At 37.8% G+C, this 14,408-nt stretch overlaps 1 protein-coding gene across 3 annotated transcripts in view; it reads left to right on the top strand.

Annotated features, from left to right (window-relative positions):
* The window catches only part of TBC1D32 (TBC1 domain family member 32), a 226,795-nt gene that overhangs the window by 95,114 nt on the left and 117,273 nt on the right, over positions 1-14,408 (top strand). For all 3 annotated transcript variants that reach the window (XM_015137509.3, XM_015137505.3, XM_015137510.3), the window contains one exon: positions 11,915-12,003. In XM_015137509.3, the coding sequence (XP_014992995.3) occupies positions 11,915-12,003 (89 nt within the window). The remainder of the gene's footprint in view (positions 1-11,914; positions 12,004-14,408) is intronic.

The raw sequence follows: 14,408 nt of genomic DNA, 5'->3' as shown, positions 1-14,408 counted from the left end.
CATGCAGCTTTTGTTGCAGGTCAGCCACTCACATGCCTGTTTTTCCACAATTTCTGCTCTTTTTCTGCAGGAGATAAAACTCTCAATCAGGGCAATTTTAGCAGATTTGAGGCTCAGTATCTTCTTCTGAAGCCAGGAGACAGAATCTCTGAGTTCATCATTTTCTTTCATCACTTTGTTCACTGAACTTAGGAGCAACCAACCAACTTCATTATGTTCCTTGGATTTCCACATACAGTCAAACCGTATTACATATAGAGTCACTGAATTCCTCGTCTCTCATGAGTGGTGAATTAGGAGTGTCAAATACATTTATTTTGCATACTCTCTAAACAGTTCATGCCAGTGACTCTCAGTGTTCTCCGTACTTTTAGAAGGAGAGTCCTCTAGAAACCCCAAAACTAATGAAAGAATTCCAATCTTAATATTCTCTTCCTCTAGAACTACTCCTGGTACCAAAATCTGTATTAGTCAGGGTTCCCTAGAGAGCAGTACTAATAGGATAGATATAAATATACATATAAAGGGGAGTGTATTAAGTATTAATTTACACAATCAGAAGGTCCCACAATAGGCTGCCTGCAAGCTTGAAGAGCAAGGAGAGCCAGTCTGAGTCTCAAAGCTAAAGAACTTGGAGTCTGATGTCTGAGGGAAGGAAGCATCCATCACAGGAGAAAGATGTAGGCTTGGAAGCTATGCCAGTCTTGTCTTTTCATGTTTTTCTGCCTGCTTTATGTTCACTGGCAGCTGATTAGATGGTGCCCATCAGATTAAGGGTAGGTCTGCCTTCCCTAGCCCACTGACTCAAATGTTAATTTCCTTTGGCAACACCCTCACAGACATACCCAGGGTCAATACTTTGCATCCTTCAATTCAACAAGTTGACACTCAGTATTAACCATTACACCCAGTAATGGGATTGCTGGGTTGAATGGTAGTTCTATTTGTCGCTCTTTGGGGACAGTTGCCACAATGCTTTCCACAATGGTTGAACTAATTTATACTCTCAGCAACAGTGTATAAGAGTTCTCTTTTCTCCACAATTTCACCATCATCTGTTACTCTTTTACTTTTTTGATAATAGCCATTCTGACTGGTGTGAGATGGCATCTATTTTGGTTTTGATTTGCATGTCTCTAATGATCAGTAATATTGTGCTTTTTTCATGTGCTTCTTGGCTGCATATATGTCTTCTTTTGAAAAGTGCCTATTCATGTCCTTTGACCACCTTTTAATGGGATTTTCTTTTTGCAAATTTCTTTAATTTCCTTATAGATAGATGCTGGATATTAGATACTTGTCAGATGCATAGTTCATAAATACTTTCTCTCATACTGTAGGTTGTCTGTTTAGTGTGTTGATACTTATGCTGTGAGGAAGCACTTAAAGTTAATTAGATCCCATTTGTGAATTTTTGCTCTTGTCACAATTGGTTTTGGTGTCTTTGTCATGAAATTGATGGCAGTAGTGGCCCATCTGGAGCAGTGACTGCCATGATGCCAGCTTCATTGTGAAAGGTAAGACTGGGGCTGCATGCCCCATGGAGCTGGTGGTAGTCCCACCCTCCCAGGCACAGCTGCAGCCACTCAGCTGCCTGTGGATAGACAGTGGTGGGTCCCTGGTGAAGCCCCACCTTTGATTCAGGGTTGGCCTGAAGTATGAGGACCAGGCTGCCAGTTCTGCAGACCGGAGTGAGGACTTACGGTGCTTTTTCCGAGCCTGACTGTGGTTGCCCATGGACCAATCAGCATGCACTTTGTTCCCTCTGAAGCCCATAAAAGCCCCAGACTCAGCCAGACTTGGGCAGATGTCAGGATGCCCTGCCTGTGGAGAGGAGCTACACACTGTGCATCTCCTCTCAGCTGAGAGCTGAGCAGACATCAGGACGACCTGCCTGTGGAGAGGAGATACACATTGTGGGTCTCCTCTCAGCTGAGTGCTGAGTAGACATCAAGACGACCAGCCTGCAGAAAGTCTTTACTTCTGGTCTCCTGAGAGCTGCATTGTTGCTCAATAAAGCACCTCTTTGCTTTGCTCACCCTCTGGTTGTCTACATATTTCATTATTCCTGGATGTGGGACAAGAACTTGGGACCCACCAAATGGGAGGACTGAAAGAGCAATAACACAAACAGGGCTGAAACACGCCTCCCACTCATGCTCACCCTGTTGAGGGCAATAAGAAAGAGAGTAGAGAGAAAGAAAGAAGAACTTTAGCCCTTCACGTAGCCCAGACCTAGGAGATCCTTGATCCATGGCTGTGACACCCTCTTTGGGACTCTGTGGTTCCTGGCATCTCCAGGATTTTGGACACTGCTGTGTTTCCTGATGCCCATAGTAGAAGCTGCTTGCTTTATGCCTGGTCCAGCTGCAGCTTAACAGGGAGCTGGCACTCATGCCAGTGCCTGGACCTGCCCACCCTGCTGCAGCTGGCACACCTGGTTTTGAGCAGTGGCTGGACCCCATGCTCGTTCACTCACACACGTAACCCTCACCCCTTCATGTCTGGCTCATCCTGGGCAGGCATGGGATCTGCGTTGGTAGCATGAGCTGAGCACAGCTTGCCAGGCCGAGTGGCGAGTGGGTGGAATGAACCCAGTGGGCCTGAGCAAAATTCAGGCAAAGGTGCCACAGGCCACACAGGTTTCTAGCTGGTGAATCAACACTCCAAGCATCCAAAAGCAAAATGTTTGCCTGTTTGTATGTCGGAATGGTATTGCCTATATTGTCTTCCAGGGTTTTTATAGTTTCGGGTTTTACTTTTAAGTCTTTAATCCATCTTGAGCTAATTTTTGTATATGATACAAAGAAAGGGGGTCCAGTTTCAACTTTCTGCTTATGGCTAGCCAGTTGTCTCAGCACATTTATCAAACAGGGAGTTCTTTCCTCATTGCTTGTTTTTGTCAGCTTTGTTGATGATCAGATAGTTGTAAGCATGCAGCCTTATTTCTGGGCTTTCTATTCTATTCCATTGATTGTCTATTTTTGTACCAATATTGTACTATTTTGATAACTATAGTCCTTCCAAGTCAGGTAACATGATACCGCCAGCTTTGTTCTTTTTGCTTAGGATTGCCTTGGCTATTCAGGCTCTTTTTTGGTTTCGTATGAATTTTCAAATATTTTTTTCTAGTTCTGTGAAGGATGTCATTGTTAGTTTGATAGGAATATCATTGAATCTATAAATTGCTTTGCGCAGTATGCCCATTATAATATTGATTCTATCCATAAACATCGAACGTTTTTCCATTTGTTTGTGTCATCTCTGAGTTCTTTAAGCCGTGTTTTGTTATTCTCATTGTAGAGTTCTTCTTCCTGGTTTTCTGTACTCCTAGGTATGGTATGGTATGGTATGGTACGGTACGGTACTGTACTGTACTGTACTGTATTGTATTGTATTGTATTGTATTGTATTGTATTGTATTGTATTGTATTGTATTTATTTCATTTCATTTCATTTTTGTGGCAGTTGTGAATAGGATTGAATTCCTGATTTGTCTCTTGACTTGGCTATTGTTGGAGTATAGGAATGCTAGTGATTTTTGTGTGTTGATTTTGTATCCTGAATCTTTTCTGAAGTTGTTTATCAGCTGAAGGAGCTTTTGGACCAAGACTCTCGGGTTCTCTAGACATAGAATCATGCCGTCTGCAAATAGGGAAAGTTTGGCTTCCTGTCTTCCTATTTGGATGGCCTTTCTTTCTTTCTCTTACCTGATTGCTCTGGCCAAGACTTGCAATACTATGTTGAACAGGGATGGTGAGAGAGGACATCCTTGTCTTGTGCCAGTTTTCAAGGAGAATGTTTCCTGCTTTTGCGTAAATGGTATGATGTTGGCTGTGAGTTTGTCATAGAAGGTTTTTATTATTTTGAGCTATGTTCCTTCAATATCTAGTCTATTGAGAGTTTTTAACACGAAGGATGTTGAAGTTTATTGAAAGGCTTTTCTGCATCTATTGAGATAATCATTTGGTTTTTGTCTTTAGTCCTGTTTATGTGATGGATTATGTTATTGATTTGCATATGTTGAACCAACTTTGCATCCAAGGGGTAAAGCCTACTTGATGGTGGTGGATTAGTTTTTTGATGTGCTGCTGTATTTCGTTTGCAAGTATTTTGTTGAGGATTTTTGCATCAAGTTCGTCAAAGATATTGGCCTGGGCTGGGCACGGTGGCTCACGCCTGTAATCCCAGTACTTTGGAGGCCCCAGGCAGGTGGATTACCTGAGGTCAGGAGTTCGAGACCAGCCTGACCAACGTGGTGAAACCCCATCTCTTCTAAAAATATAAATCTAGCCAGGCGTGGTGGCACATACCTGTAATCCCAGCTACCCAGGAGGCTGAGGCAGGAGAATTGCTTGAACCCAAAAGGCAGAGATTGCAGTGAGCCGAGATTGTGCCACTACATTCCAGCCTGGGCAAAAAGACTGAAACTCCATCTCAAAAAAAAATAATAATAAATAAATAAAAAAGATATTGACCCGAAGTTTTTTTGTTGTTGTTGTGTCTCTGCTGGGTTTTGTTATCAGAATGATGCTGGCCTCATAGAATGAGTTAGGTAGGAGTCCTTCTCTACAATTTTTTGAAATAATTTTATTAGGAATGATACCAGCTCTTATCTGTACATCTGGTAAAATTCAGCTGTGAGTCCACCTGGTCCTGGGCTTTTTTTGGTTGGTAGACTATTTATTGCTGATTCAATTTTGGAGTTTGTTACTGGCCTTTTCTGGGAATCACTTTGTTCCTGGTTCAGTCTTGGTGGAGCATATGTGTCCAGGAATTTATCCATTTCTTCTAGGTTTTCTAGGTTGTTTGCATAGAGGTGTTCATAGTAGTCTTTGATTGTTATTTGTATTTCTTTCACATCAGTAATTACATCCCTTTTGTTGTGTGTGTGTGGGGGGGGGCGGGTTTGTTCATTCATTTATTTATTTATTCAGCAGATACACAGGGAGTGCCTGCCATTTGCTTGGCACTGTGGTCAAGGAACTGTGTGTGCAGTGTTGAGTGGAGCACATACTATCCCTGCTCTGTGACACTCACAGTTTGGCTCAGGTCCAGAGAGGAAGAATAGGGCTCCAGGGTGTGGTCAAGGTTCCACTGGGACAGTGGTGTTCCCCATACCGGTGAGGGGTTTAGTCTCTCCAGTGGATCTTCCACAGCATTTTACTTGTATGGGGCTGGGTAATCACTGGGTGGATAAAGAAAATGTGGTAATATGTACCATGTAATACTACTCAGCCATAATAAAGGAATGAAATAATGGCATTTGTAGCAACCTGGATGGAATTGGAGACTATTATTCTTAGTTAAGTAACACTGGAATGGAAAACCAAACATTATATGTTCTCACCCAGATATGGGATCTTAGCTGTGAGGACACAAAGGCATAAGAATGATACAGTGGACTTTGGAGACTTGGGGGGAAAGGGTAGGAGAGGGGTGAGGGATCAAAGACTACACATTGTGTACAGTGTACACTGCTTGGGTGCTGGGTTCACTAGAATCTCAGAAATTGACACTAAATAATTTATTCATATATCCAAACACCATCTGTTCCCCCAAAGCCTATTGAAATAAAAAATGAATTAAAAAAAGATTATACAAACCAGTTTATCCATCACTAGTATCGTGAAATCAAAATATAACAGAATACTATAGTGATAATAAAAGTGTTCTTAGAATTAAATAACGATCATTTAAGAAAAATTCTTCTAACTCTATTAGTTAAGTTATCCCTGGTAACTGAAAGTGACGTTTATTTTTGTTGGAATAAACACAACTGTTTAGAAATAAAAAAAAAATGCGTATTTTCTTTCCCTCTAGATGTAAGTGAAATATAGTCTGCTATACTCACCCGCCCTTTACATTTTTCTATTGCTTATCTTGGAGATGACTCTGTAGCAGTATAGAGAGCTCTTTCTTATCCTTTTTTTCCCCCCCACAGTTGCATAATAGTCCATTATGTGGATGTGCTAGAGTTTATCCAGTCTTATTGGTGGACACTTGGGTTCTTTCAAGTCTTTTAGTGTTATAAATGATGCCAAAATTAATAGCCTTGGCTTATATTGTACTTGCCAGTGTGTCTATATATATATATATATACACACACACACACATACATACATATATATATATTTGTCATGTAACAAATTCTTACAAATCCAGTGGATTAAAACAACACCCCTTTATTAACTCACAGTTTTGTAGGTCAGAAGTCTAGTATGGTGTGCCTGAATTTTCTGTGGCTGTTAGCTAGGGACTTCTTTGTGGTTTCTGGAGGCTACTCTCGGGTGTTATGTGTCCTTTTGCATTTCATCAATGGAGAACTTCCATTATACCGTATTCCTCTCATTCTTTGAATCTCTCTGACCTTTTGTGACCAGTTAGAGAACATTCCACTTTTAAATCGCTTTTTGATTAGGTCAAGCCCACCCCCATAATCTCCTATTTTAAAGTCAACTGATTAAAGATTTTAGTTGCATCTGCAAAAATTCCTTCACAGCAGTGCTTGCATTTGTGTTTGAGGCCTGAGAATCTTGAGGGCCATTTTCGAATTCTGCCTACCACAGTGTCTTCAGGCTAGATTTGTAGAAGCATGATTACTGGGTTGAAAGGTAAATTCACATGTAATATATTCCAATGTACAGTTCTTATTGCTAGATTTCCATTTGCAGAGAATAATCCTTTGCTTTCCTCCCAGTAAGATATTATAGTGCCTGTTTCCTGGTAGGCTGATTAAGAAGATTATGTGGTCAAAAGTTTAGACTTTTGTCTGACAAGTGAAAAATGTTAATTTATATATTTTTTTCATTCTGAACAGAACATCCTTTTCTATGCTTAATGGCCATTGACATTTACTTATCCCTTAAATGTCTTTTCATTCATTTTTGCCTATTTTTCCATTTGTGTAGTTCTTTTTCTTGTAAATTTTAAGAGATTCTTTAGCTGTTAGGGATATTAGGTCTTAACTTTTCATGCCTTCATGTCAGGAATCTACCAAAATTCTAACACCTGTGAACAATTTCCAAGTTGTACTTTAGTAAATTAAAGGTGAATAATACAAAATACCCTTTTCCTTTAATATACACAATTTTTAAATTGCTTTCAGTTTCTATGCTTACGATCCAGCTCTATGATAATGGTGTGTAAACATGGTATTGTATTAGGTTGACACATGCAAAATAGGACTTTTTTGATTTACATAACTAACTTTCAGGAAAAGCAGAGACTGCTGGAAACAGGACTGCAAGTGCTGTCGGGTCTCCGTCTGTCTCTCTGTGTCTGTCCTCCTACATCCTCCACCTTTGCTTATTACTGCATTTCATGTTGGCTTTGTTGAATGGCAAGCACAGTGTAATAATGGTCAAGAGTTCGAATTCTGAAGCCAGACTGCCTGCATTAGTTTCCTGGTTCTGCCTCTTACTAGCTGTGTGACCCTGAACAAGTTAGACCTCAGTTTTTTCTTGATAAAAGAGTGCCTTATGCTAAATGAAATAAGCCAGACACAAGAAGGACAAATACTACATAATACCACTTGTATGATGATTCGAAAATAGTTAAACTCGTGGAAGTAAAGAGTGGAATGGTGTTGGCTAGAGGTGAGAATGGGAGAAAACAGGTAAGTATTAGTCAAATATACGAAGTTTTGGTTATACAAGATGATTAAATCCTAAAGATCTACTGTACAGCATAGCGCCTATAGTTTGCAATACTATATTATATACTTAATAACTTGCTAAGGGGGCAGATCTCATGCTAAATGTTTTTATCTCTCACACACACTAATCAATGAGGCAGGAAGAAACTTTGGGTGGTGATGGATGGGCTTATGGCATAGATTGTGGTTGTGGTTTCACAGGTGTATACATATCTCCAAACTCATCACATTTATACATTATTAGTATAGCTTATTTATGTCAATTAAACCTCAATGAAGTGAATTTTTTTTTTTTTTTAAAGAAGAGCTGTAATATTTTCATCTCAGGGTTGTTGTGAAGACTAAATGCATTTAGATCACCACCTGGCATATAATAAGTGATATATAAATGTTTGCTATAATTATTTTCTTCTTCTCTAGATGGTATTCTCCATAGGAGAGGACTCCATAGTCCTCCATTCCCCATAGGAGGGGCTACCTGTTATTCTGTAGTAATATCTTTACCCTCTCCCCTTTTGTTAATTTCCTAGGGCTGTCATAGCACATTACCACAAACTGGGTAGCTTTAAATCACAAAAATTTATTCTTTCCCAATTCTGAAGGCCAGAAGTTTGAAAACAAAGTGCCAGCAGGGCCATGCTTCCTCCCAAGGCTCCAGGGAAGAATCCTTTCATTTAGTTTCTGTTTTTTTCCACTGTTTCATGTCTTGTTGCTACATGAATCCAATTTCTGCCTCTATCTTTACATGTCTGTTTCCTCGTCTCTGTCTTAAGTCTCCCTCCGTTTTTCTCTCAGGACACTTGTCTTAGATTAAATGTCTACTTTGATAATCCAGGAGGATATGGTTTGGCTGTGTCCCCACCCAGATCTCATCTTGAATTATAATTTCCATAATCCCCATGTGTCATGGGAGGGGCTTGACAGGAGGTAACTGAATTATGGGGGTAATTTCCCCCATGCTGTTCTCATAATAGCGACTGAGTTCTCATGAGATCTGATGATTTTATAAGGAGCTGTACCCCACTTTGCTCCCCACTTCTCCTTCCTGCTGCCATGTGAAGAAGGATGTGTTTGCTTTCCCCTCCACCATGATTGTAAGTTTCCTGAGGCCTCCCCAGCCATGTTGAACTGTGAGTTAATTAAACCTCTTTTTTTAAAAAAAAAATAAATTAGTCTCAGGTATGTCTTTATTAACAGCGTGAGAATGGACTAACGCATACCTCAAGACTCTTAACCTCTGCAATGACTCTTTTTCTGAATAGGGTGACATTTACAGGTTCTGGGGATGAGGCCCTGGACATATCTTTCTTTTTTTTTTTTTTTTTTTTTTTTGGTGTGCGTGTGAGGGTCACCATTTAATTCTCTATAACCCCAAGTAGGAGAGCAGCCTTTTCCTCTACTTTTCCACGTTGAAAAATCCCAAGGAAGGAGTTTGATTAGCTTAGCTTTATTCATAGGTTAACCAATCATAAGCCACTTCTAGAAGTGGAAGTGTAGAACTATTGGGGTGTTACATGTGACCTATCCTCACCCTTCACTTGCCTATTTCTTCAAAAAAATGAGTCAGTCACATAGCCCAAACCTGCCTATTGGGGCAGTTGTAAACAGTAGGCACTCAAACATATCTTTATATAGAATTGATATTCCTTTTTGTTTTTCCAGTGTGGCCTCAGTCTGACCTAGTAGGTTATTGAAAATATTCTCAAGCTGGACAGTATCTTTTAAAAAGATACGGAATTTCTGTCTACTTTTTGTAAGTCCCAGGTCTTCTTGCACTAGTTCGTTGCTGGGAAGCTGCTTCTTGATTTAGGAAGCTGATTCCCTTATTGACACATGTTACGGTGCTTAGAAACTGAAGCTCTCCGTAAGGCTTCCCAGGGGTTTTGTTTTCTTCCCTAGTGGTGATACATCAGTGTAATCTTCTTCTTTGAAAATGCATTCTCATTGATAGATTACTGTAATCTATTCTTCCATTAGCTTGTTGGTAATACAGTCTATCATTTTTATTCTAACAGTACCTAATACTTAGATTCAGAACTAGAATCTCAGTTACACGATGTCACTGGCTATCAAATAGTTTGAGCTCTGCATTATATTCAGATAGCTGCGCAAATTTCAGTCACCTATACGAATTCCCTACTAATAAATGAATATTTATTATAATACATTTAGAAACTTCTATGCGTAGAACTAATTGGCAACCTCTCTCACCTCAGGTACAAGAAGGTTAATGATTCCTGATCAATTCTAGATTGTTTTATGAAGATTAACAGTGGTTAAAAATAGTGATAATAGGTCCTTTCTTTAAAATTATAATAATTATTAAGTAATAAAACATTTATCTATTTGTAGAATAGGTAGATAGTAAACAAGTTTCATCACTATGTCCAGGGCGAAGACTATTTATTTAATAGTATTCAGATGCTTGAGCAAGTCATGGCAATCTCTGTGGCCCTGTCGTGTAGCTAATTCAGGAAAAAGTAGAGAGGTTAAAGGAGATGGAAAGAGTCGTGATGCAATTAATGAGAGTGACTGTGCAGCTGGAAATATGAATATGACTTGTTTAGCTTATGTTCTATTGTAATGTTTGAAGCAAGTAGTGCACAGCAAAGTAGTAGATGACAGTAACAGATCATTTAAAAATAATAGTCTTTTTATTCATCATTGCTAGGTAGTTTATTAATATTTACCAATTTAAACTCTCATGCTAGTATTATTTACACACTTCTACAACATAACCTATAGAATGGTAAATACATTCTTATATGTTGGGTACAAATTTCTACTAAATAGCTTTACGCACAATCCAGTTGTTGTTGTATTAGTATTGATCAGTATTTGATTAGATTAGTATTTTTCAAATGTGATTTTGAAATGTCTATTATTTCCTTTTTACAAATTCATTCCCTTGCCTCTTTTTTTAATTTGATGAAATAGTCTTTGTATCATAAGCCACAAATTCCTTAATAAATATTATGTGACTTTACTCCCTAGCAAAACCTTTCGTCTTTTGCCCTATTGGTAACAGAAATATCCTGAATTTAAACTCATTGGAGAGTAGCAAGTTTCTTGGTCAGGAAAATGAGCAATGAGAGAGATAGATATTTGTCCATGAATAAATTTCTTAGGCCTGAACCCAAAGATATACGTAAAAGCAGGGAATTATAGAAAGAAAGACTTCTTCTTCTTCTTTTTTTTTTTTTCTTTTCTGAGACAGAGTTTTGCTTTGTCACCCAAGCTAGAGTGCAGTGGCACGATCTTGGCTCACTGCAACCTCCACCTCCCGGGTTCAAATAGTTCTCCTGCCTCAGCCTCCCGAGTAGCTGGGATTACAGGCACCCATCACGACACCTGACTAATTTTTTTTTTTTTTTTTTTTTTTACTAGAGACAGTGTTTCACCATGTTGGCCAGGCTGGTCTTGAACTCCTGACCTCGTGGTCTGCCAGCCTTGGCCTCCCAGAGTGCTGGGATTTCAGGCATGAACCACTGCACCCGGCCAAGAAAGCCTTTTAAAACATGTTCAAAATTGTGTCATTGGCTAAAATTGTGAGTGCTAGGACAACTGCTGGCACTTAGATCATCAGGTTCTGTGTGTATTTGCTTTAGTGGTTTTGAAGCCTTGGCAACACACTGGAACATCACAGGGAGCTTTTAAAAGAGTATTAATGCCAGAATCCCACCCCTAGACATAGTGATTTAATCGGCCCGGGGTTGAACCTGGGCACCTGTGTATCTTCTTTAAGTTCTCTATGTGATTCTAATGTTCAACCGGGGTTGGAAACTGCTGATTTACATGAGCCAGGTAATTTCTATTAAGAAAATCTCAAATAGTTACTAGATACAATATTTGGATCCATTATTCATTCTTCTAATTTGTGGATTTTATATTTGTTTTTCAAAGTAGTTTACATTTTTGGCAATTTTATCAATATTTAACTGGTGGTATAAGGTGCTCACTAGTGCCAGAGTAGGGTCAAAATCAGTGTTTTCCACTTTGGCTGAACACTAGATTCACTTCGGAAACTTTTACAGTCCTAATGTAAATCTAGGCCACACTCAGACCAGTTAATTCAGAAACTTTGAGGGTTAGGACCCAGACATTAAGTTATTATTATTATTATTATTTACAGCTCCTCAGGTGATTTCTTTATAAAGCCAAATTTGAGAACCACAAATCTAAATAAGTTGTTGTTGACTTAATTTTCTTTAAATGATTTCAGTTAAGTACAGCCTCACTTTGTCTCTTTTTTTTCAGGATATTATTGATAGACTTATAATTTTGAATTCTGAAGCTAAGATTCGTTCTTTATTCAACTATGAACAATCACATATCTTTGGTCTAAGGTAAAGTGCTACATTTTACTTTTGATATTATATTTTATGTTCCACAAAAAATAAGCATTTGTCCTATCTACTTTTAAAAAGTGTTTAAAATTAGCTAATATTTAAAAGCATGCTTAAAGGTAATTTGTCTTCCTGTAACGTTATAGACACAGTAAATTATGGCAATTAGATATTTGTACCATGGCCTTTGTCTGAATTTGGATTCTGTATTATTATAGTGTCTCCCATTCCTTAATTTAATAGAGGCATTTTGGGGACTATATTTCATTTAGTTTACTCAGGAGTCAACTTGACCTTCCCTGGGTTGGTATTTGGCTAGATTCTTGTCACAATACACCCTTAAAAGAGGCTTAGAAATGGATGATTTATCCTGAGGCCCAAGTTTTGCTCTTTGGTGTTAATCATTACTTTTCAACTTTGCCTGAAGTTTAAATCTTTCTAGTTGAGTTCATGTTCCTTGATATTTTGTTTCCCATATTCAAATGGGAAATAAGGCATAGTTGGTAGGGCTATAGGGACTCGTGAAATTCGCAGTCTTTTGCTCATATGTAAACTTATAATTTGCTTCCCTACCTGTAAATTACTACCTTTAAAAGCAGCTGAATTAAGGAAATTTTCCATTTCCATAGTTTCATTATTTTTCTTTCTTTTCTATTAGCAAAGTAACTTCACCACCTAAGAAAGGAAGCAATTATTTTTCTAAAGTTAGAATTCTCTGATGATAGTGTATTTTTAACTTTTTAAAAACTGTATATTAATAGATGAGCTTCGTGTTTGGACTTTATAGTTCATTGGAGGTATAACAAAGATGCTGCTATTATAGTTCTTTGGGTGGTGTGCCCTTTATCTCAAAATGTGTTTTCACATTAAATTTTAATTTTTAGTCTATAGTCTCAGATACATCAGATAGCAAGTTTTGATGAGGTAAACTAGGAAAAACTACATTCAGTAGAATTTCCTTTTGCATAGCAAGTATGTTTCTGAGTTTTGCAGTTATAGAACATTGATTTTGGCCTCTTGTTGTTGATATACTGAGTAAATTTCTTTTTTTTTTTCTGTATATTTTCTCACTTGTGTGGAATAATATTTTCTGTAGTGTTCTTTGGAAGAAGATTTTAACAATGGGACTTTATTAAGTTATGTGAAAAGCAATCCAAGAAGTGAAACGCTCCTGGGAATAATGTACATTAATTTTCATAGTATGTGCTTTCTCATAATATCCAAATGTTATCATTCTATCCTACTCTAAAGAATTTACTATCCCATTGTTGATAGATATAATAGAATAGTGCAATATGGTGGTTAGCAACATGGACTTGTGGTCAAACTGCCTGCTCTTTCTTTACTGGTTGTGTGAAATGGGGTCTCAGTTACTCATCTGTAAAGTGGAGGATAATTACATTATTTTCCATATAGAGTTATTGTCATAATTGATATGAAAAATTAAAAAGGCTTAAAATAGTACCTGGCACACAGAAAACACTGTAAAAACAGTAGTAGTAATAGTTCTAATAGCAATTCTTCGTGTCTTTCTTTATATCTGCTTGACCTATGCTCTTTTTGTGTTTTACTATGAAATACTTTTTGTCTTCATTTTTTCGGTATCTCAGTAGTCATAAACATGCTACCTAGTAATTTCCTTGTTTTATATCAGCATTCAAAAAGAGAAAATGACAAAATTTCTTTCTGAGGAAAAGTTTGTATTTTAACTTTATTTGTTTTTTAACAAGTTTTTCTTTCATAAATTTAGGTTTTGAGATTGCTATTCATAATAATGTTTAATTCAGGTGTATTTGTAAGTCATATATTTTAAACTAATAATTTACTTTCATTTTTCTACTAATTTCTGTCTGTTATTGGTCATTGATATCTAATGGTGATAAATCTAGATCATAGGTTTGCATTATTCATAAATCTTGTGTTTCTGTGTGTTTGGGATTTTTACCCCTATGTTTCTTTCCTATTCCCACAGTATTTTTGTTTGTTTCTAGTTAAGCCTTCCTTGTACCTTTCTCTTCAGTGGATTATCCATTAATGTGTCTGAATCTGTGTTTATCACTGCTTGTTCCATTTACTTTATATTTTCTTCTGCCTCAAAACTGTAGCAGTAGCATTAAGTATAATGCTTGATACAACTTATTTATCACAACACTCAGATGAAGCTAATATGAGGCTTAGTGAAATGTGGCATGAACAGCATCACATTCTGTTTAAATGTCTGAATTTTAATTTGCCAAGATCTTACAAATCTTACATTGTAAATGACTAATATTCAAGAAGGGTGCTCCTTTGATTAACCTCCCCTCTTCACCCCTACCCCTTTTCTCCCTCTTCCAACCTATCCTTTTATTCTACATCATTCCTATTAGTGTGAAGACATGCCTTCATATGTCCCGTCTTACAAT

This window comes from Macaca mulatta, chromosome 4 (assembly GCF_049350105.2).
Source record: "Macaca mulatta isolate MMU2019108-1 chromosome 4, T2T-MMU8v2.0, whole genome shotgun sequence".
Classification (NCBI taxonomy): domain Eukaryota; kingdom Metazoa; phylum Chordata; class Mammalia; order Primates; family Cercopithecidae; genus Macaca; species Macaca mulatta.
This window is presented reverse-complemented; position numbering and strand designations above follow the sequence as displayed.